This window comes from Sceloporus occidentalis, unplaced genomic scaffold (assembly GCF_023333645.1).
Source record: "Sceloporus occidentalis isolate IW3139 unplaced genomic scaffold, rSceOcc1.0.p SCAF_5, whole genome shotgun sequence".
Taxonomy (NCBI): Eukaryota; Metazoa; Chordata; class Lepidosauria; order Squamata; family Phrynosomatidae; genus Sceloporus; species Sceloporus occidentalis.
The window spans coordinates 183,259,039-183,283,710 of NW_028316985.1; the positions used below are offsets into that span (position 1 = coordinate 183,259,039).

Genomic DNA, 24,672 nt, shown 5'->3' on the forward strand with positions numbered 1-24,672 from the left:
ATTCTGACTTAGGACCACCATATCATAGGGTTTTCTGGACAAGACATATTCAGAGAGGGTACGCAGTTGCTTCCTGTGAGGCTGAGAGAGTGGAACATGCCCAAAGTCTTGGTGGTTTCTGTTGTTGAATGGGGATTCAAACCCTGGTTTCCAAGAGTCACAGTCCAACACCTAAAACCACTGCACCAAACTGGTTTTGGTAGTAGGACTAGGACTCCATGGGACAAAGGTGAAAGCCTCTTCTTAAGTTGTGGAAACCTTCTGCGTGACCTTGGGCAACTCCTACTCTCTCAGCCTCAGAGGCAAGCAAGGGCAAACTTTCCCCTGATTAAATCTTGCTAATAAAAACCCTAAGTTATCATAGTATCATAGTTTGAGTGTTGGACCAGGACTTTGGGAGACCAGGGTTCAAATTCCCACTCAGCCAAGGAAAGCTACTGGGTCATCTTGGGCAGGTCACACTCTCTCAGCCTCAGAGGAAGGGAATAGCAGACCTCCTCTAAGTACTGTAAATCTTAGCGAGAAAACTCTAGGAGATGGTCGACGTGAAAGAGCGTAACAACAACCTTGTGTACTGTGGCAAACTATTTTAAACTAGTCCTGTTTTTAAGAGGATAGTTTTTAAACTGGACATAATGATAGTTTTTTAACTGTACTTTGTTTTAATTTGTTCAGTGGGCTGCCTTGGACCCATGTTCAGAGAAAGGCAGGATAGAAATTAAATTAACATATACTTAAATAATGCAGTGGGCTCTTCCCTTACGGAGAGGATCCGTTCCAGAACACACACATACACACCCCACGTAAGGCAAATACTGCGTATGCTCGAGCCCCATTGAAAACAATAGAGCTCATGCATGCAGTGTGCACGTCATTGCTACTTCCGGTGCAAGGCTTCAGCATATGATGCAGGTACACTGTATATGGTAGATCGAGCATGGCGTAGTGGTCTGAGTGTCAGACTATTACTCTGGAGATCAGGGCTCTAATCCAGGCTGGGCAACAGAAACACACACTTTGGGTTGCCATAAGATAGAAACAATTTGAAGGCACACAACAGCAACAAGGGTGGATTCAGGCTTGGTGGTATTTGGAGTAGCATTAGCCGCGATGGTGTTAGTGGTTCGAGCACAAGACTACAACTCTAGGGGACCAAGGTTCAAATTCCTCCTCGGTCATGGAAACCCACTGGGTGACCGTTCAGCCTCAAAGCAAGGCAAAGGCAAAAAAAAAAACCCTCTGGACAAATCTTGGCAGGAAAACCCCACAATAGCTTCATCTTAGGCTTGCTATCAGTCAGCATTGACTTAAAGACACACAACAACAACGGTCATGACCTACTTGGATTTCCACAGCTTCTTCCTAATTCAGCTCAGATTGTTTTTCAACCCAGTGTTTCCAGCAACATTACTCATGGCTTTGTTTGCTGCCTGCATAGTTCAGGGTGGAAGTTTACAAAATGTCACGTGAACTTACCCAAATCTTTTGGGTTTGTCCCATTCTTCTTTCTCTCAGCCCCATAACATTGTTAGTCTTGTGGCAGCCGGTAGCATTGCTAGGGTTGGGGGTCACTCCAATATAGTAACTCATGTATGAGATCTTCTAGTACGTTGGAGACTAACTGGAAAAAAAGAAGAAGCTGGCAATGTGAGCTTTCGTAGACTTCAGTCTGCTTCCTTGGATGCAAAAAGCAACTTCTTTCTTTCATTTACCCGTATATACTCAACTATAAGTCGACCTTGTGTATAAGTCGAAAGCAGCTTTTGGGGCCAAAATTATGGATTTTGGTATGACCTGTGGATAAGTCGACCGTAAAACCTAAGGGTGTGTATGTAACAAAAGATCTAAAGGATGAAGCAAAGGAAAGCAATGCCAAATAAGTTACAAAATACCAGCAAGCATAACAGTGCTCACACTAAAGGCTGGATGAATGAGAGAGTAGAGGATGGTCAGTGCTTTCAGGACAGATTATGCTCTTGCCTTTCACCAAGGAATGGCTCCTTTTTAAGTAAGAGTTAAGTACAGAACTTACATTGACCCATGGATAAGTCGATTCAGGGTTTTTTAGGTTAATTTTTTGACTAAAATTTCTAGAGATATACATGAGTATATGCAGTAGTCTCAAGAGTGCTACAAGATCTCTCTGCATACTGATTCTACAGACTTACATGGCTATAGCTTTGAAAGGTAACTCATGGTGTAACCCCCAGGCTGCCTGGCACACTCCCTTTTGCAATCATCTGTCAGCCATGTATCCGTGCATTTGCCTGCTGTAGCTGTTGGTGGGCATGAAGATGCTGTTGGCACCTGGCAGCCTCTTCTGGGTCTGGCCAGGCTCAGTGATATGGACACTGCCAGCTTCCACTGATCATGACCTGCTTGAAAGAAGAAGAAGAGATGATGATGGTGATACAAGATAAGAAGCCAAAAATGGAGCTGATCTCAAGATTGAACATGTACATTCATAAATTTTTGGCCATTCGCCAAAAAAAAAAAGCATTTAAAGTATTTAATTAGGCCTAAGCATTAATGTCATGGCCTTCAATATATTTGGAAACTCATGCAGTCCATTGACTTTGCAGTGCTGCTACAAATTCAAAGCCAACTTACGTAATATTTTAACGGACAGGAAATAATGAGGTCTCCCCCTTTTTTCATGATGACAAAATCCTTCCTTCCTTCCTTTGTCCGTAGAATAGATTCATGTAGCGTTTGTAAGTTGCTGGTTTTCCAGGTAATGACTCACAACACTGTTATGTTTTTCCTGTCCTTTTGTCCAACCTAATGTCAAATTCCTCTTTATGGAAATAACTTTTAGCTGTTCATTTATTTTTTTCTTTTTGCCAAAGTGATCCTATTAGCGAAAGACATGTAATGTTAGTTGAGAGCCATAGAATATCCCATATCCCTCCATCTTGGCTGATGGCTTCTGGACTCCTTTTCCTTACATTTAAGTCTCACAACATTCAAACTGGAAATTCTGTGGGGATGATGGTATCATCATCCTTTTGCTTACCACCATCATCCACTTCTCACTGTGCAGCTTGTAACCTCCTTACGATTTCTGATTCTCATTTCTTCACAGCAGTTGTTCTCTTAAATAATTTCTCCATCATCAGAAATGTTTTTGCAACCCACAGTTATAATTCCACTATAGCTGGCATTGCTCCATTGCATTGAATTTGGAGATTTGCAATTTGTTGTTGTTGGGTGCCTTCAAGTCACTTCTGACTTTTGGCGACCTTAAGGCAAGCCTATCACAGGATTTTCTCAACAAGATTTGTTCAGAAGGGGTCTTTCCATTGTCACCCTCTGAGGCTGAGAGAATATGACTTGCCTAAAGTCATCCAATGGGTTTCCATGACTGAGGATTCGAACCCTAGTCTCCAGGGTCATAGCCCAACACTCAAACCATTACAGCATGCTGGCTCAAACCAGTACATTTGCAATTTAGGGAGGTGCATTTAGAACTCTCAGCCTAAGAACTTTAGTGCTCATTGAACTACAAATCCTCTAATTCCATAGGATGCACCCATAAGAATCATAGTGTTATAACTGGGTAGTGTGAAAGGGTCCCAAAGCTCCCTTTTGCATCCAAGAGAAGAAGAAGTACAGATGCCACTTGAAAGCTCTAGCACTAATCTCACAACCCTAACCCATGCTTTTATATATTATAACTAGGGCTTGTGACTTTTTTGGACTCCATCTCCCAGAACTGTTGAAAGGCTGCACTGGCAGTATTGGAGTTGTGCTCCAAAAAAGTAATTACTTTTTCATGGTCTTCGTCATACAGACTGCTGTCACGCTGCAGAATTAATGCAGTTTGACACTGCTTTAACTGCCATGGCTCCATGCTTAAGGAATCCTTGGATTTGTATTTTGTTGTGGCACCAGAGCTCTCTTACAGAGAAGGCTAAATATCTAACAAAACTACAAATCCCAGAATTCCAGAGCATTGAGCCTTGGCAGTTAAAGCAGTATCAAACTGCATTAATTCTGCAGTGTAGAGGCAGCTACAGATGACTGCTCAAAGAACACAGTTACAGGTAAGCAACCTGTTCTTCCCCAAAACTTACTCATATGTGGCATGGCATTCTGAGCTCCCTGAAGGTTTCATCCAGGAGAAACTATATATTATCACAGCAATTGATGGATCAGACCGCTCAGGAACATCATTATTGATGTGGTATGGAACAAATAAATGCAGTTGTGGCTGATGCACGTGGCAGTGCTCCATGCACCAATGTTGTTGTTGTGTGCCTTCAAGTGGTTTCCTACATTCAGAGACCCTAAAGCTAATCTGTTATGGGATGTTCTTGGCCCGATTTGTTCAAAGGAAGTTTTGCTGTTGCCTTCCCCTGCGGCTGAGAGAATGTGACTTGCCCAAGGTCACCCAGTGGGTTTACATGGCTCAGTCCTGGTTTCCAGAGACACAGTCCAAAACTCAAACCATTACACATGCTATCTTCATGCGCCAACGATGTTATTGTGTGCCTTCAAGTCGTTTCCGACTTATGGTGACCCTAAGGCTCATGGACTTTTCTTGGCAAGTTTTGTTCAGAGGAGGTTTGCCATCACCTTCCCCTGAGGCTGAGAAGGTATGATTTGCCCAATGGGTTTCATGACCAAGCAGGGAATCGAACCCTGGTTTCCAGAATCATAGTCCAACACTGAAACCTCTACCCAACACTGGCTTCATACACCAATAATTCATCCTAGATCTTGCAATATTATGTCATGCTAAGGATTCTTGAAGATGTCTCATCCGATGGGTCTCCATGGGTCGAGATGGACAACTCAAGGACCTTTAACAGCAACACACACCTTTCCAACATATGATATAAGCCTAAACAAAGAAGAAGTCCTGGTTAACATCCCATTTTTTCCTCTCTTTGGGCCAGGCAAGTGGAAGCAAGGAATACTGTTTTAAACCTGCCAAACAGCTGGACAGCCTGTACTGAGAGAGAGGGAGAGAGAGCTGTGCAAAAGCTGTAAAATCTCATTTTTATGACGCTTGTAATTTTCCTCTGACTCTATCACACCGGTTAGTGGAAATCTCCTCCTCCTCCTCTCCTGTGCAAACCCAACAACATGGGAAACCACGCCTGGAAACAAAAGGAGGAAGCCTCCCTTTGCCTATAGGATCATTCATCCTGGCCAAGCTGAGAGAGGAATCTGTTCCTAGACTCCAGCGGACGACTAAGTCGGAGTTGAGCCATTGCAGTTTTGGGTTTTTTCCCCCAAGGAGGGAGTTTTTGCTGGCTGAGAGGCTGTTGCTTTGCAGCTGCCAAAAGAACATTATTATAATTGGTCTTACCCTAAAGCTGCTTAGAAGATTCTTTTTTAATAAGCAATACAAAAACTTATGTTCTTGCTTTTGGCCTCCTTTGCCATCATCACAATGCCGCATAGCATGTAAGTCTAATGGTGCTGTAATGATTTTAAGTGTCTCTTTTTCCTGCCTTCCTGTTTTTCTTTCGAAGAGGGCTTGTGTGAATGTCTAGAAAGCAAAAAATAAAGCATGGGGTTGTAGAGGTTTTTCCTCTGCTTTGTTTTGTTTGCACTTTGGTAATGCTTTTGGCTTGTTCGGATTCCTGAATCAGTTTTCTTTAATGGTAGACAAACTTATATTGCATTTGGTATTTCCCACTGTACTCTTGTATTGAAATTGCAAAGAAATAGGGCTCAGAAAGATCATGGATACCAGAGGTGTGGCAGGCACCTATAGGATCCTACCTTAATGGCTTATATAACTGTGGATTGATATTAAGTCCAGCAGTGCATCTGAAGAAGTGGATTGATATGTATGAAAGCACATGATAAAATATTTGAAATTTTTTTTTAAAATATATAAGTTCCAAAAAGCAAAACTTGATTTTGCCATTTTATATAAGGGTCACTGTTATACTATCTGTTGTACTCAATGGGACTTGAACATCCATGGATTTTAGTATCCATGGGGGTCCTGGAACCAAACCCCAGCCGATACCAAGGACCCACTGTATACTGCTACATATCTTGCTTCTCTTGTGTGTTTAATTAGAAGGAGAAAGATAATGTGTAATGGGCAGAATTATTATTATGTGTGTTCAAATGTAACAATAAAATTATTGACAGTATACAAACTGAATGTCAAACTCTGCTATCAGTCAGAGAATCCAGCCATAGGTAGACTGGTGAGGTTTCTACATCTGTGCCTTCAAGTTGAATCCAACTTAGCGGTGATCCTGTCCTAAGGTTTCCTTGGCAAGGTTTGTCCAGAGTGGGTTTGCTCTGAGGCTCAGAGAGTGTGACTTATCCAAGGTCACCTAGTAGATTTCCATGGCTGAGCAGGGATTTGAACCCTGGACTCCCAGAGTCCTCCTCCAACATTGAAGCTGCAACACAATGCTGGCTCTTGTGGATACAATTACATATGTCTCATTTGTCATTTTCTCTATTTGATGGAATTAGCCTGGGGCCCCTTGGATTGCTTCAAGCCTGTTGGAAGTGTATTTTGCTATATTTTTTCTGTGCCAGCAGCTTAGCCTCTTGTTTCCACTGGTTTGGGATCCTTCTTAGTATTTATTATGTATTTGTATATATGCACTAGAGGTTGGAACCCGTTTTGGCTTTTTAAAGTAATGCTTTCCTTTTGCTTGTTACAGTGTTTTAAAGATTGATCCTTATGGTTACAGTGTTTTTAAAGTGATTACTTCCTGTTACTCATTTAGGAATGTGATTGTTGCCCTTTCTCATTACATATTTTTAAATAGCTTGTTATATTACTTGCTTGTTACTTTTCATTACTTTGGGAGGGGACTCCGAATTGATAAGAAAATGATACAAAATTTGAAAAATTCTAGCCTAAATTTCTGCTAAAACATCATTTAAAATTAATTTTTAAAAGTAACTAGAGAATAGTACTCATTGTACTTTATTCCCAAGGACTGAATTACTTTTTTGAAATGTAAAATCATTTTTCCTTCATTACCAAAAAAAAGCTACTTCATTGCAGACAACTAATTACTTCTCAAGCTCTGGTGTTTGATTCATTCAAGTCCCCGCATTTTAAGAGTGGTATAGAAGAGCTTGGGATTTGCTGGATTAATTCATGCATGTGAGTTCCTGCAATTTAACAATGGTAAAGAAGAACTAAAGATTTGCTGAACTAATAAGTGGAGCAGATAGGATTTTAGGACACAATTAGTTCTGAATTCTAATAGCCCTCTTTTTCTTGTTTCTTGGCAGACCATCCATGAGCTCAGATTTCCAGCATTACAGTTTCAGGATGCCAAACATTGGATTCCAGAACCTGCCTCTCAACATATACATTGTGGTCTTTGGCACTGCCATCTTTGTCTTCATTCTTAGTTTACTCTTCTGCTGCTACTTGATCAGGTAAGTCAACCAACCACTCCTCTTCATAACTAATTTGCTGGAGCAGGTCAGTTCGCCTTAAGAGTCACCATAAGTTAAAAATGACTTGGAGGCACACAACAACAACAACAACAAAGACAATTTCCAGGAACTTGGGGCCAGAGAGTTTTCTACTCTCGGGATCTACTGTGAACTTTACCATACCCAGAAATGAAATGTGTGTACATGTACGCAAACATACACATACACACTGTCAAAACAGGAATTAGTATGTAGAGAGATCCTGTTGCCACCATGAGCTTTTGTAGTCTTTAGTCTACTTCCTCAGATGCATATGAGGAAGTAAAGTCTACAAAAGCTCGTGCTGCCAACTTCTTTCCTTCAGTGAGTCTCAGAGGTGAGTCTCAGAGATCTCTCTCTCTCTATTATTATTATTATTATTATTATTATTATTATTATTATTATATCAGGTAAGTCAACCACTCCTCTTCATAACTAATTTGCTGGAGCAGGTCTGCCTCACCTTATCCTCTCTTTGAGGATAAGTCATGTTTTTAATGTATATCTGCATACACACTCAAGACAAGAAGCTTGTCTTGAGCATGTATGCAGATATACATTAAAAACACCCACTCAAGAAAGTGGATTTTCTATCACACACACACACACACACACAGAGAGAGAGAGAGAGAGAGAGAGAGAGCCTATATAGTCTTCTCCCAACGATCAAATCTGAGCATCTCAAAGTCTGCTAGTCCAAAATGGCTATGTGAGGTGCTAGTTGGCTGGGGTCCAGTCTGCACTGCAGAAATAATGCAGTTTGATGATGCATCATATGGAATCCTGGGATGTACAACCTGGTTGACTGTGACCTCACAAAAAATGCTTCCCCAACTTTTCTTTAAAAACACTTTTGCATATTAGAAAAATATTTGAGCACTATTTAAAAATGCACATATGGCTTTCTCTCACAGATGAAAGCAGGTTCCTCCAGCAGATGCAAAAATGAACAGTCGGGCAGCAAAAACCAACAGTGTTTTGGAACATGGAAAGCCAACCAATTTTATTTGGCTTAGTTTTTTCTGAGTCCACCTCACTTTATCTCAGCGATGTCCAAACTCTGGTCCTCCAGGTGTTTTGGACTTCAACTCCCAGAAGCCTCAGCCACCTTGGCCAGTGGTCTGGGATACTGGGAGCTGAAGTCCAAAACACCAACACAGTTGTTTCCCTAGAGATGGCCTGTTCCCAAAATTGCAGACCAAGAAGTAGGTTTTGAGGTTTCTACTGGAGCAAAGGGAAGGTGATTTATTACCTGACTGTTTCACTAGAAAAGCTTTGCCCAGAGATTTTCACCTGTAGGATTGAAGGGACCATAACTCAGTGCTTTGCATGCAAAAAAATTCCAGGTTCAATCCCTGGAGTGTCCAAATAAGATTTCTAAGCAGCCAGGAAAGAATCTCTACTAAAAACCTCGGGAAGCTACTGTTTGTTTTGGATGAAGCAGGGGTTCTCAAGCTGAAAACCTATGGTTCCGCAAGGATCCAGTTTTTACATGAGACACCATTTCTTTAGGAATCTTTAGGTCCAGGGACTTCATGCAGCCTCTGGGCCACATTTTCCCACTCCTGGTGTCAGGCAGTTTCAAATGTTCAAACTAAGCCTGTACTTGCCCTCCCTGAGCAGATATCATAGTTATGCAGCAAGTTATGCATGGTATGGAGGAAGCAGACCGGGAGAAACTTTCCTCCCTCTCCCATAATAATGATATATTTGTTGTTATTGTTTTTACTACTACATTTATTTATATCCCACCTTTTCCCCAGGACTCAAGGCAGCTTAAACCAGCTCAAAGAAACATAGCTAAAAATTCCAAAGCATACAAAAGCTTAAAATGTAATTAATTGATCAAAACCTATTAGAAACCATAATCCCTTAAAAAGAATACAAATAATGGAATCCAGCAGGCCATCTAGTGAAGCTGAGTGATGGGAGATTCAGGGTGAGGAAAAAGGGAAGGAATTCTTCATACTGTGCATAGTTCATCTGTGGAACTTGCTTCCACAAGATTCAGCGATGTCAGCAGACTTGGATGTCTTTCAAAGGGTAGTTAGGTCAATCAACACAGGTTAGGACCACCAGTGGCTGCATATTTATCCCTTTAAGTATTCCAAAAGAGTCAGCATGGCATCTCACGTGAACATAGCATTGGACTCTGGAGATCTGGGTGCAATTTCCCCTCAACCTTGGAAGCCCTCTGGGTGACTTTGGGTAAGTGACACCCTCTCAGTCCCAGAAAACCCCATGATAGATTTGCTTGAGACTTGCCATAAGTTGGAAACGATTTGAAGGCACACAACAAAAAAATCCAAGGCAGTCTTTCCTGTTGCCAAGGAAAACAAAATATAGGATGCGGTTGTGCTCAAATCTCACTTGGGTGCTTACTGGAGGCATCTGATCAGGTTCTGTGTGAACAGAAAGCTGAGTTAGAGATTGGATGAAGGAAGTGCTGGACATAGACATCCCAGTTAAAGCCATTCAAAACAGTGAGCATACAAATACAGTGGTCCTTCCACATTCACTGGGGCTGGGAGTGAAGACTGTGAATGTGAGAAAACCACAAATAAAAAACCACACTATTCTTTTTACCAAAGAGAGCATCTCTAGGAATCTCCAGGTCCTCCAGTGCAACTCTGTGGTCAACATCTGCCAGAAGTTGATCATAGAATCCTGCTGGAGGACCTACAAATGCCTAGAGAAGTGTTTTCTCTAGAAATGTCTAGGTTCTCCAGTGCAACTCTATGATCAACATCTGGTAGAGCTGTGCTGGAGAACCTAGAGATTCCTAGAGAGAACATATTAATCAAAACCACAATTAATCAAATCTGCAAAAGTCAAAGCTGCAGATGTGGAGGGCCAGCTGTATTATTTGCAGCTTGTTTTAGCCGGCTGTTGTTGTTGTTGTTGTTGTTGTTGTTGTTGTTGTTGTGTGCCTTCAAGTTTTTTCAGTCTCCTTCAGTCTGCTTCAAACTTCCTGGTAAGATTTGTTCAGCGGAGGTTTGCCATTGCTGTCCCCTGAGTGTTGGACTATGAATCTGGAGTATGTGTGTGTTTTGTGTGCCTTCAAGTAATTTCCAACTTATGGCAACCCTATCATGGGGTTTTCTAGGCAAAATTTGTTCAGAGGAGGCTTGCCATTGCCTTCCTCTGCGCCTGAGAAAGTGTGACTTGCCAAGAGTCACACAGTGGGTTTCATGGCCAAGCGTGAATCAAACCCTGGTCGCTACACCACATTGGCTCTCCACGATTCTGGAAACCAGGGTTCAGTTTCCAGCTTGGCCATGAAGCCCACTGGGTGACCTTGGGCAAATCACACTCTCTTAGCCTCAGGGGAAGGCAGTGGCAAACTTTCTCTAAACAAATCTTGCCAAGAAAACCCTTAGTTTTGCCCTAGGGTTGCCATAAGTTGGAGACAGCTTGAAGGCACACAACACACACAAAATAACTTGCATATTTTGTGCTTGCGAAATGGTTTGCATCTGTCTTCTCTTGTTACCTGCCTCTTCTCATAACCAGGCGGCACACGGTAAAGAGCCAATGAAAGACACTTAAGTTGTTAAAGTGAATAAAGTGGGAAAAGGCAGCAGCTTCTTTGCAAAACATTTGCCTCTTCCAAAGTTTGAATAGTTAACCGTGGAGGTAAAACCGAGTTCAGATACGGATTTTTTGGGGAGATCTGTTGTTGTTATAGATAGATTGGAGACACTCTGCACATGATGCTAAAGCAGCCTAGGGTAGGGGAATCCCATGATGCTTGTTTAGCAAGTAATGTTCTGTCTCCCGTTGAGTCGGGAACAAAGGTTTTCATTGTTTTCATCCAGTTTATTAGTCCCTATTGTGAAGTATCTCTGTACAGCCCTTCCAGACAACCATCTTCCAAATATACACACACACACACACACAGTAGGGACTGCACATGTTTTGGCCCTCTGGGCAAAATAAAAGATATGGTCTTGATTTATACCACTGGTTCCCAAACTTTGGTCCTCCAGGTGCTTTGGACTTTAGCTCTCAGAATCCCTGAACATCGGCCAAAATGACTGCGGTGTCTAGGAGCTGAAGTCCCAAACATCTAGATGACCAAAGTTTGGAAACCACTGATTATACGTATACAGTACATATACTGTACATTATACATATACATTATACAGAGAAGGGGGGTTGGATAAGTAGAAAAACTTGGGGAAAAAACTCAATATGGATTATCCCGGATTAAGTGGGGTTTTTGGCACACTCCTCCCCAAAACTTATTCAGGTGCATTCAAAATGCATATGAACAACAACGATTCAACCTACATTTGACTGGGATTATTTTCACCATCTTCATAACCCCAAACAGAAGGAATGGATCCAGCCTTGTTTGCAGCCTGCCGTAAACCAGTCTGAGATTTTGGGTCTCGCTTACATTTTGTGGATGTCGCAACCTCATGTCTTCTCCAGTGTTGCCACATTCCCATTTCACAGCGGATGCCTTTTGGGTGGAACAGGTCCAACTGCGTACACTGGGAATATAAAGCTCTTTGGAAGACTTGGTTATTTCCAAGTCAGATGGTGCTGGTATTCAACAAGTCCTCCAGTGTTCCTTTTGCACCAGCTAAAAATCTGATATCTCTTCGTCCCACGAGGCGCATAGATTTCCCCTTCAATGTGCATCCCATTCTTGTACAAATGTGTTCGACTGTTGCGCCAGGGCTAGGACAGCTTCGTTCTTACAAAGACAGCATTCTGCTCGTTCATGATGGAATGAGCATGTCTGATTTAAAATGAATACACACATCTTCATTCTGAATTGTCCCTAGCTTGATTTGTCCATAGATTTGGGTCACAGAGCGTGAATGAGCTTTTTGAAACAGCCAGGAAAGGTGGCAGGTACGGCCTTCTCTGGACTGTACAACTTCACAATGTGATTGGGGTGGGGGGGGATAGGGAGTTTACATGCTTTTGTCATCTCCCTGTACTTGGGAAAACAAGTGAAATCAGTCAGAAGAGTGGGGTGGAGGGTATACATGTAGGAGGATTTTCATAGGGCTGAATAGGGCTATATACATTTTTATGCAGGTTGGGAACCAGAGTGGCCTAGTGGTTTGTATGTTGGACTACATCTCTGGAGACCAGGGTCCGATTCCCAGCTCAGCCATGAAACTTATTGGATGATCTTGGACAAGTCACAAGCTCTCAGCCTCAGGGGAAGGCAGTAGCAAGCCTCTTCTGAACAAATTTTGCCAAGATAACTCCATAATAGGTTCTCCACAAATCAGACTTGAAGGCACACAACAACAACAAAATGCCATAAAAGAGTGCGTAAAGGCATAGCCCATGGGGTATTCCATGTAGCCCTACAGCACTGCTTTTGTCTCTATGTTGGGAGAAAGGCGGGATATAAAATAATAATTATTATTATTGTTATTATTATTTGTGGACCAAAAGGTTTGCCCTAAATGCCTCCAAATGTTCTCCGTGGACACTTTTCCACCACATTTTGGAGGCTCCCTGGGAAATTGTGGGTCCAGAAGAAACCTTTTTCATGCAGTTTGGGACCACTTCAACTGCCATGGGGTGTGTAGTTTTGTGTGATATTTGGCCTTCTTGGTTAGAGAGCTCTACCACAACAAAGTACAAATCCCATTCCATAGGATGGTGCCGTGACAGTTAAAACTGGTGTCAAACTGCAGCAGCCTTAGGTCAGTGCTATCATCCTTCACACATACACACACACACACACACACACACACACACACACACACACACACACACAGGATCTTGGGGAAAGGGTCTGGGATTTTAGGAAGACCTCTTTAAAAAATTAAGGTGTGATAATGCTCTTAAATGCTATCAAAATGCCCCCGGGTACAGTCAGCACACACAAGCCTCATCCACACCACAGATATAATCCAGTTTGACACCATTTTAACGTCCATGTCTCAAGGTTATAGAATTCTGGGATTAGTAGTTTTGTGAGACGTTCACCCTTCTCTGTCAGAGATCCAATTCCTAGTATTCTACATCATTGAGCCATGGCAGTTAAAGTGGTGTGAAACTGGATTATTTCTGCAGTGCAGATGCAACTGTTGTTGCATAGCATGCAAGGTGTGTCTGTCTTAGGCTTTAATCAGTGTACTGCAGCATCTCTATATTGTGTGGGAAAATATTTCTTGCCTACTTGTTTAGGAAGTGCGATTTCCTACAAACATCACCCAGAGGAAATAATAAGAGCCCTCTTTTGCATTAAGTCTGCAGCAGAAGGAAGCACAGGATTAAAATAAAAATAAAAAGCAGAAGTACCCAGCTAGACCTCGACAAACGTCAGTCTTTCACACCAGATTATTTTTATTTAAACAAACCACCACCCAGCAGTTACTTTTAACAAGGAAACACAGGTGCCTAGTCTGAGTTTGTGTGTGTGTGTGCGTGTGCAATATTCTAAAAAGGTTTGCTTGTGGAGAGCTGGCGATGCAAGGGCCAAAGGCATATTGTCCTTTCAGAAAGACTTCTCTATTTTAAAGAAAAGAAGAAAAAATATTGGCTTTCCAGGGCGAGAAAGGAATACTTTGCTAGGAATACCACTCAGAGAGGTGCATTGGCTGCAGGTCATGGTAACCAGATGTCCTTCTTTTCCCAGGACGTGTCTTCCATTTCTTCTTCGTGGTCTCTGCGAATCATACAAACGGGTTACTTACATTTATACCAGTACTTTTAGTTCTTAGAAAACCCAAAGTATTCCTTGGACCCAAAGCCTGAAGTATTCCTTGGCAGTTGTTCTCAAAATGGTGACAGGAGGAGATGAGGTGCCACTGTCGCCATGTTGAGAGGAACTGTAGAAAATAAGTAAATAGAGATTGAATGGTCTCTCTTTTAGAAATCTCCAGGAGCAACAATTCACCTTCTCATGGTGTCATAGGGACCTCTGCACTATATAACATTTTGGGAATTAGAAATAACCAAAATGAGAAATAATCTTCCAGGTATTTCTTGGGCTTCTTTTGGGGGGTTTGACATTTTTAGCAGTCTAGCATTAATTATATCTCCAGGGGTAGCCATATTGGTCATGTAGCAAAGTACAATAACACCCACAATCCACAGTGATACTTATTTTGGCCAATACATGTATCACGGTTTTGTGGATTTCGGATGTTATTATACTTTACATTGATTTTAGTTAATTTACAACAATCTAGCTTTCTTCTGAACCTGGTTTGTTTCAACAATTCATTCTTCAAACAGGCTAGGAATCTGTGGTTAAACTTCTGGATATCTCCTCTCAGCCATGTGGATAATGGGAATAGAAAAGCTCAAGGTTTGCCACAGGTCATATCCACAGATTCAAGCATCCGTGGCTTGAAAATGTTCAAAAACAATACAGATTTCAAAAGCAACACTACATTTTCCATTTTATATAAGAGATCCCATTGTATTTAATGGGATTTGAGCATCCATGGATTTAGTTATCCGCGGGGGAGTCCTAGAATCAAACTGCAGATGCCAAAGGTCCACTGTATGTTGCATTAAACCATGGTTTACTGTGACATGGGATTTCTCCATCAACAATCTGAAACTACCACCCAAGGAACATTTTACCATGCAAGCCACTGTTCTGTGGGTAGAAGGGGTCTAGCAAGCAACTTCATAGGCTTGGCTTATTTTCTCAAATGGTGTTACCAATGTACTATATATAAGATTGTTGGGGGTTTTTTAACCTACCTTCTCAGAATTTATTCTTTTTTGTTCTTGATTTCTAGGCTGAGACATCAAGCCCACAAAGAACTGTACGCTTACAAACAGGTGAGCCATTTGTGTGTTTTCCCCCTTTTTCTGTTTTCTTTCCCTCCATCTGTCTCTTCTTTTTTTCAAGATAAGTTTGCCCAACTCATACTGGCCCTATCATTTTTAATCAAATTGATCTAGTAAACATCTTCGGTTTCACATCTCATAGAAAAAAGGCACTTCTGATAAGCAAGCGAGTGAATTTTTTCTTATTAATGTACATGTTTCTCTTTCTTTACTTTGCTTGTGGAGCATATGTACTTATGCACTTTACCTAAATTACATTTTAGGTAGTGCTTCATAGCTGGGAAGACATTAGCTATTATATGTTAATACCTATGAATATCTTCATTAATGAACTGTCACCAGCAAATAGGCACCATCTTGTTATTGTTGTTGTTATTGATGCAGAGCACTATCAAAGGGCTTGACACTTTGCAGAACAAATGCAAGAAAACTGGTCTCTGCAATTCAGTTCATCACAGAGGAACAGATGGTAGAAGCAAGGATAACTGGAATTGTATCTGCATTTAATTCAGTTCCAGCTACTTAGGCATACTTTCAGTGGGTGATGAGGTCTATGGGGCTAAGCTGAAGAAGCCTGACTTCACATGATAGGAAATCATTCATTTGTTGATTCTGTCCATGTATTGCTTCTTATCACAAAATCAACCTCAAAGCAACTTACTGGAAAGTTGTTGTTGTTATTGTTGTGTCTTCAGGTTGTTTACAACTTATGCTGACCATATCATGGTGTTTTCTTGGCAAGATTTGTCCAGAGAGGGTTTGGCATTGCCTTCCTCAGAGGCTGAGAGAGTGTGACTTGGCCAAGATCACCCAGTGGGTTTTCAGAATGTGGATTTGAACCCTGGTCTCCAGAGTCAGAGTCCAACACTCAAGCCACTACTCTATGCTGGCTCTCAGGAAGTGTATACAAATCCAAAATCAATAAAGTAAAGAAAAAGAAGTCAGCATAAATATGGAAATTATATGAAACAATGTTGTCATTACAATTATTCATTCTCACAGTACACAAACTGAGTGCCAGATTCTGCTATCGGTCAGTGTAGAGAATTTTTCCCAAGATCCTGTTATCCAAATCATTCTCATCATTTGTTATGTAGCTCTAAATCCTCTCCAATTTGTGGTAACTCTATCCTAGGATTTTCTTAGCAATATTTATTCAGAGGAGATTTGCCATTGCCTTCCTCTTAGGTGGAGAGAGTGTAACTTGACCAAGATCACCCAGTAGGTTTCCATGGCTGAGCAGGGATTCGAACCCAGGTCTTCCAGGATCTTTTCAGGCCAAGAGTTGCCCAGTCAAACAATATGCTGATTCCCATGTTTTTGTTTTCTTTACGTTGACCTCACTGAAATTCACAGTCTGGTTTCTCTATGGCAACTCAAGGCTTCCACATCAGTGAAGCAATGATTCCACTCTGGTTTGTACTCCAAACTTTAAAGGAGCTGTCCATGCTGTTAGGGGTCTCAGATAATGGCAAATCTCTTTTAAAGTTCAGGCTAAAGCCCAGAGTAGAGTCACTGCCCCACTGACATGGAAGATACTAACCAGCACTGTATTCTGTAATTATGGTTATTTTTAAAAATGTGTACTGGTACAGTTCTCTCTCTCAATGTATCTTTTCTTGCAGGTTATCCTAAAGGAAAAAGTCAAAGAACTCAACCTACATGAGGTGAGCTAGTGTTTTCCTCTCTCTTAACAGTACCTATTGTGAGGCTTTCAGGGATAATCCAAAACTACCAATGTTAGCCTATATCACCGCCTTAGGTCCCTGTACTGGATATAAGTAAATAAAATCATCATCATCATTGGGGTGGGCAACTGTGTGACAACCAGGAGCCAATTTTGCCCCCCCCCCAAACTCCCCCATGGGCCATCTCCCCACTGCAATCCCAAATACCTCCATGTTCCTCTACAGTCCCTCTCAAAATGGCAACAGAGAGTGATATTGTGTCACTTCTTGTTGCCATCTTTCTCTCCATCCAAGCTGGTCAGCTGCAGGGATGTTGGGAGTTGTTTTGTTAGGGTTGCCTGATTTTCTGCAGACTTTGTTGTTGCTGTTTGTCATCGAGTCAGTTTTGACTCATGGTGAGCCTACAAAATGATAGACCTCCAAGAGCCACAGTCATAAATAACCCAACTCAGGTCTTGCAAATTTGGGGCAACCAGACTTCCTTGATTGCATCAACCCCCCTGTAATGCAGTCTCCTTCTTTAACTTCTGCTTTCCGCTTTACCAATTATTGTCTTTACTAATGAGTCATGTCATCTCATGATACGTCCAAAGTACAACTGCCTCAGTTTAGCCACCCTTGGCTTTTAGTGAGCATTCAGGTCTGGTTTGCTGTAGGCCCCATGTGTCTGTCTCTTTAGGAGTCCATGGCATCCATAGAATTCTCCTCAAACGTATGGATTTTCTGTGCAGCTTTCACACGCAAGCTTAGAAATTGGAAATTCTGTGGTGTGATTCTGACTTTGGTATCTACTGATAGTCCTTTAAACTTGAGGATCTTCCCTAATTCCTTCATAGCTGACCTTTCTACTCTTCACATGACTTTAGGGCGGCAAATAAGGAATGTCCCATAGAAAACAGGACATCTGGGAAGCCTGATAGTTGTCCAACACATCTGGATGCTGCTAGATTGGGAATGGCTGTAGTAGGTTGTACTTTTCAGAGAGGAAGGTGGCTTGAAAAAGGGAGTCGCTCCCTTCTTGTGTGTGCTCTCTCCTCACCTTGACTCCCAGGTGAGCTGGTTTTCCTGGCTTTTGAGCTGCTTCCAAAACCTGTTTGGCCAGAGAGTGTGCTGGGACGAGGGTTATGCATGCACAGTATAGGAGGTGCATCTTTCAAGACATGTTTCAAACCCTTCAAAAGAAGGGTGGACGGAGCGTGGGCACATGCTCCTTCACCCTCTTTTCTGCACCCTTGGAACATCTCCCAAACCACCTTGCCGCTCTCTTCCTTCAAATTACAACTTTTTCAGGCCCAGAGTTGCCCAACAATTGTCCAGAGTACTATAATTCAATTGTTGTTTCATACCTTCAAGCCATTTCTGACTTATGGCCACCCTAAGGTGAACTTATCACATGATTTTCTTGGCAAGGTTTATTCAGAGAGAGTTTGCCATTGCTTTCCTCTGAGGCTGAGAAAGTGTGACTTGCCCAAGGCCACCCAGTGGATTGTCATGGCCAAGTGGGGATTTGAACCCTAGTTTCCAGAGTCGTAGTTCAATATTCAAACCACTACACCATGCTGGCCCCTATGGGTTGGATTAATTTGCCCCTTAAATCCAAATTCTAGATCCTTGGACGTTATACAGTTAAAGAGTTATCATTCTACTTTAATAAATCCATTGATTAATATGTCACTTTTCTCCCATTCAAAGTGGCTTACAGCCATTTAAAAACACTGTACGACTTTTTAAAACAACTGTTAATGATAAATTGAAACACAATTAACCCCTGTTCTGTTTTAAAAACATAAGCTGGAAACACAAAACCCATTTACAACATCATAAAACAGAAGCACAACACCTTTCATTAAAAGCTCTGCCTGTTGCAGCATCCAGTTTAACTGCTATCTCCATCCTCTGGGATCATGGGATTTGTCGTTCTGGAAGCCGTTTGAAATTCTTTGCCAGAGAACTCACCGCTAGAAGCCATGACTGTCAAAATGATATAAACCTATGCAGGTTTAAATATGCTTGCATAGGGACTAAGCCCATCTCCAGTTCTTTCCCACATAATAACTGCATGCATGTCTTGCAAATTTTGTAGCACATCCTCAAATTTAAGTTATATCCTTGCTTACCTTTTTCATCCAAAGAGAGGAGCCAAGTGAAATCTGAACCCTTGCCTCCACTAACAGGCACCTTCCAAAGGAAATAAAGCATTATCTTTATTTTATATAATATATACAAAGGCTTGTCATCAGTGTATTTCTGAGTTCAGCAAACATGCTCTTTAATTTTTGTAATTCTTAAAACTTTTGGCCAAGGAAGGAAGAGCAGTTGATCCCCATCTTGAATAACAGTGGCATCCTCAATGCTGACAAAGTGATCTGCTGAGACTGTGAATTTAAACTTTAGGACTTTGGAAATTCAAGGAAGGGAGGATCTGTTGGTTCCAGATGGAGGAGCTCAGAAACCCAAACGTGACACCATTAGTTGGTTGCTTGGAGGAGCGACAGCAAAAATCTGGTTATGCAACTGTGTTGTGACAGCCCTTGCCAAGAGTCTCACAAATGGAAGTTATTTATATTTGCTGTAAATCCTTGCTCTTGATGGAGAGGCACAGAGTGAAAGGAAAGTCCCAGCAGGTCTTGGGGTGTTTCCACACTGCAGAATTAAAGCAGTTTGACACCACTCTATCCTAGACAATCGTGAAATTTGTAGTTTGGTGAGGTGTCCAGCCTAGTGTGTCAGAGAGTTCTAGTACCTTCTTGTTGTCGTTATGTGCCTCCAACTCATTTGTGATTTATGGCGACCCTAACATGGGGTTTTCTTTGCAACTTTCTTCAGAGGGGGTTTGCCATTGGCATCCTCTGAGACTCAGAGAGCTTGACTTGCCCAGGTCACCCAGTGGTATTCATGGCCAAATAGGGAATTGAACCCTGGTCTCCAGAATCATAGTCTATCACCCGATCCCATCTCATCTTGGAAGCTAAGTGGAAGCTAAGTCCTGGTTAGGACCACCAATGAATACCAGGTGCTGTAGGCTATATTTCAGAGGAAGGAACTGGCAAAACCACCTCTTCAGATTCCTTGCCTAAGGAGGGACTGGGTCTCTTCCAGCTCTCAAATTTTATGATTCTATACAAACCTTATGAAATTCATGGGGTTGCCATAAATCGGCAGACAACTTGAAGGCATGCAGACACACACACACAGAGGTCATCATAACCTAAATCCAATTAACCCTAACTAGAATAGAGTGTTGACTCAATTGGAACTTAGATAAATGTTGATTTGCTAAGTTTTCATTGATTCAGTCGTTCAACTCTGGTTGGGAATAACAGTTAGTGTTCCAAGGATTGTGAGGGTCTTGGGCAGTTGTAGGGGGCATAAACCGCTGTTCCTTGCTATGGTTTTAATCTGCCTCAATGGATTGGGATGGAAATGCCCCTCAAAATGTAAACTATTGGGGATCTGGAGGCTTTGGCAGTCTTCAGGGATTGCAAATTGGGGCCCCAGGGACCACATGCAGTTTCTGAGTCACACTTTCCCCACCCATTGTATAGTGCACACACCCTCCCATTGATGTCAAGGGATTTATCGAAACTCTCTTCTCTCTTAAGCCCATTTCTGTAGCAATACTATACTTCCGAAGTGGCAAACAGATCAAAGCGGGTATTTTAAAAAGCAGTGGGGGGGAAAAAGAGTCCAACCATAAATCAAGACTTTAAATAAAAATGAAATAGCAATAAAACAGCAAGGTGTTATTCATTAGGAGCCCTGGGGCAGGGGAAAACCACCTAGTGTTTAAAAGTTTGCAAAATAAGGTACCGCTTGAATTTGCCTGGAGGAAAATGCTCCACATCTACTGAAATAGTCTCCACCTGTCTAGTCTTGGTAAACAAGCTACCTGAAGTTACAGAACCAGTATTGGCAGATTTCATATAGATATGGAAGGTTAACAGTGGGGTACCTTTGACCCACCAGTGTTTTGGACTGCAACTCCCATAACCTCTGTTCATTAGCCTTTCTGGGAGTTTAAACCCCAAGCATCTGGAGAGTCAAAGTTTCCCCAACTCCTGCGGTAAAAAGTCTTTCAAAGAGAAATCATAATGCACACAGCATGTGTGCAAAAAAGCCATGATTTGTGTTATGAGAAATGTCTTTATTTTGGCACTTGTAGAACTTCGGCTGAAAACTCCCAATGGGAATTGTTTCTCCATTTCCCAGAATTGCTCCCCTTGGCTGTTTGGCTGTGCTCTCCCTTCATTCACACACTCACACTCTCAGAGCTACACACACAGCTTCACACACACACACAGTTTTGTGTTCTTTGCACAAATGGTGAACTGGGATTGCCTCTGGAAGAAGAGAAACATTTCTTAAAAGGCAAGGAGAAGGAGACTTCACCTGCGAATTCAGAAATAAAAGCCAGGTAGAGGCATAAGTTAACAAGTGACTTGAAGGTGTGTGCACATATACAGACGCACACAACCACAGCCACCTCACCTGCTCTGCTTGGGTTTGAAGGTGTCTTGACAGCTATGCAAAAACACCTATGCCTTTCCTTGAGGTGTTTCTATTTGGCACTGCCAGTCCCTAGCACAGTATCCCTGCAGCCTTTCAGGGAAGGGGCATTATTTAATAATTAGTTATTTTAAATTTAAACACTTTTTGGAAATGCTGGGCCATGCTGGTTAGGAAGATCACCTAAGTGGGAGGTTAGTTCTCTGCTCAAAGGCATCAGATATTTGAAGAGGAGCCAGTTTAAGTCCAGCTTAAAGGCAACCATACAATGGAGCTTGTTTTCTGCTTCTCCAGAGATTAGAACACAAACCAATGGACTCAAATGACAAAAGAGAGAGTCAGTTAGGAAGAACTTCTTGACTGTAAAAGCTGTTCAAGGCTCAACCTTATTTTATAATCCATTGCCATTTTGAATGGTTCAGAGCTTAGAGCAAGTTTCCCCAAAGCAGAGGCTGCCTTTGGGGTGGGCTCCCCATGGAGGGTTTTAAATAGAAATTGGATGGCTGTCTTTTAGGAATACTTTTGTTTTATGGCCTTGTGGTCCCTCCCAGCTCTCTAATTTTAAGAAGAAAGAAACAGTTCAAGGGGATAAAATGAAAGGGGGGATGTTCAGGGTGTTTCAGGAGTGTCCTATGGCAACAGCAGTCATAGAAAGGAAGCTTGGGAGCCTGCAGTATGTGAAATGAGTAGTAAAGCCTTACTTAAATATTTTGGCCTCCATCACAGAAATGAATGGTCCTGTCGAGAGGGTTGCCTAGTGCAAAACAGGATAGGGCTCCTATACTTTTAATGGTAAAATTCAAAGATATAGCCATGCTCGTTTGTAGAATCAGTATGTACACCTTTGAGACTGAAAGAAAGAAGTTGGCAGCATGAGCTTTCATAGACTTAGGTCTACTTCCGAATGCATCTGAGGAAGTAGACTAAAGTCTACGAAAGCTCATGCTGCCAACTTCTTTCTTTCTGTTAGTCTCAAAGGTGTACAAGATCTCTCTACATATTTTTAATGGTTTGGAGAAGAAGGAATTTTAGCAGATGGAGGTTGCATGTCAAGATCGCATCACCCGCTGCCATTCCCCCTTCTACACAGGTATCAGTGGTTCACAAACTCTGTTCTGTTTTTTGTCGGCGAACCCTATTTTATAATCCATTGCCATTTTGAATGGTTCAGAGCTCAGAGCAAGTTTCCCCAAAGCAGAGGTACAGAATGTTTGACCCTCCAGAAATTTAGACTCTAACACCCCAAATCCTGTACTATTGTCTACAGTTGCTCAGGCTTCTGGGACTTGAAACCCACACATACTGTGGAAACAAAGGTCCAAAACACACTGCAGAAATAATCCAGTTCGAGACCACTTTAACGGCCTTGGCTCCAATGCTAGGGAATTCTGGGAACTGTAGTTTTTGTGAGACATTTAGCCTTCTCTGTCAGAGAGCTCTGGTGCCACAATAAACTGGATTCCCAGGATTCCCTAGCACTGAGCCAGAGCAGTTAAAGCCGTCTCAAACTGGATTATTTGTGCAGTGTGTTTTGGAACAAAGTTTCTGCACCTCTGTATCACACTTTATATTAGGATGTGATGCACAAAATGTTTGTAACTGCTTTCTCTGAAGACATACAAAAAGCCCCATTTCCGAGTTTTTAAATCCAGCCAGCCAGTAACAACGCAAAAAGGGAGCCAGTGGCAGCAGTTTCTCAAGAAAGCACCCAGTTTGAGATGCATTTGTAATTTTGCATTTGTACTATGATAAAACCATGAAATGTTTTGGTTTCCTTTCAGATCTAACCACATCCATTGTGAATGCAGCGTGTTTTTCCGTGCCTGCGTTTCATTGTGCCTCTCACTGACCTTTCCTGTTTTTGTCCCTTGGTTCCTTTTTTCAGATTTGTGCTGTTTGTTTGGAGGAATTCAAGCCCAAAGATGAGTTGGGAATCTGTCCATGCAAACATGCCTTCCACAGAAAGTAAGTGCCAAACTTGCCGGTCAGCATAAAAGGTCAACACAACATGACTGAGACAGCCTTGGGTCTCTCTTGGAAACCCCTGGTTCACTCTCACCTCTTGGCAGCTTTTCGTGGGGAACGAAATGGGACGAATTAGCCAGATAGGCCTTGGCTGGAAAGCTAGCTGCTCCTTGTTTCCTTGGACAGTGGCATTTACACTGAACATCCAGATGCCATGACTGTGGTAGCAACCAGGTGAAAAACTGGCCCACCAGTTTGAACCCTTGCAGCACCTGGCCATATATACCCTCTGTGAAAGCTTCAGTCCAGGATGGGATTGTGCAGCCCTCCAGATGTTGTTGGAATGCAACTTCCATGATTCTCCCACCATGGATTTAATAACCCAATGGGAGTTGTTATTTGACAACTGTAACCTGGAAGAAAATTTTCTTCAGCCACCCCCAGATTGTGGGATGACCTGCCTGGAAACACTGAGTACAAAATAAAGACCAGTCTTTTCTGGCAGGCCTGTCTAGATAATTTTTAAATTATTAGTTTAAAGTACAAATTGTTCATTTTGAGTATGTATTGGGCTGTGGGGTTCTTGTGGGCTGGGAATGTTTTTGCATTTTCACATATTTGAGAGGGCTTTCTGTTTGGTTTGGGAACAAAAATTGCTCCAGATTTGTGCCACTTTTTTTAGAAAACGGAGGGTTGTGGCTCTTTGTCAGACCGGTGAGAGGCTTCAGGAGCCACAAAATGGGCATCCAGAGGCCACATATGGGCCACAGGCCTCACTTTGTTTGCCCTGGTTTAAATTTTTCATCATGAAGGGGGGAAAACATACAAGCACTGGAGAAGCACAAAATAATGATTTTTGGGGGAAGGGGATCTTCTGGCAGGAGCAGCCAGTAGATCCATCCGTGTGGAAGTAGGTAGTGACTCAACTATCGATTTTAATGCTACTTTTCCTGCTGCTGCTATGAAAGTAAATATGCAAATCTGAAATGCTTGGGACCAGAAGTGTTTTGGAGTTTGGAGTTTTTCAGATTTTGGAATATTTGCATATACATAATGAGCTATCTTGAAGTTGGTACCCAATTCTAAGCATGAAATGCATTTATGTTCCTTATATACATAGCCTGAAGGTAATTTACGCATAATATTTTAAATAATTTTTGCATGAAATACGGCTTGTGGCCAATGAAAAGCTTGTGTACAATGTAAGCTTGAGTGCAATGTACAACGAAGCATTAGAAACCAAAGGTCTCACTGTGTCAGCTACCCATGTGGATAATTTCGGAATATTTTGGATTTTGGAATTCCAAAT

General features: G+C 41.9%; 1 protein-coding gene across 5 annotated transcripts in view; it reads left to right on the plus strand.

The window, feature by feature from the left end:
- Window positions 1–24,672, plus strand: part of LOC149313254 (RING finger protein 24) — a 72,850-nt gene that overhangs the window by 44,509 nt on the left and 3,669 nt on the right. For all 5 annotated transcript variants that reach the window (XM_089526361.1, XM_089526362.1, XM_089526358.1 and 2 more), the window contains exons 2-5: window positions 7,231–7,380; window positions 15,153–15,195; window positions 16,830–16,871; window positions 23,284–23,363. In XM_089526361.1, coding sequence (XP_089382487.1) covers window positions 7,238–7,380; window positions 15,153–15,195; window positions 16,830–16,871; window positions 23,284–23,363 — 308 coding nt within the window. In that variant the 5' untranslated portion in view covers window positions 7,231–7,237. The remainder of the gene's footprint in view (window positions 1–7,230; window positions 7,381–15,152; window positions 15,196–16,829; window positions 16,872–23,283; window positions 23,364–24,672) is intronic.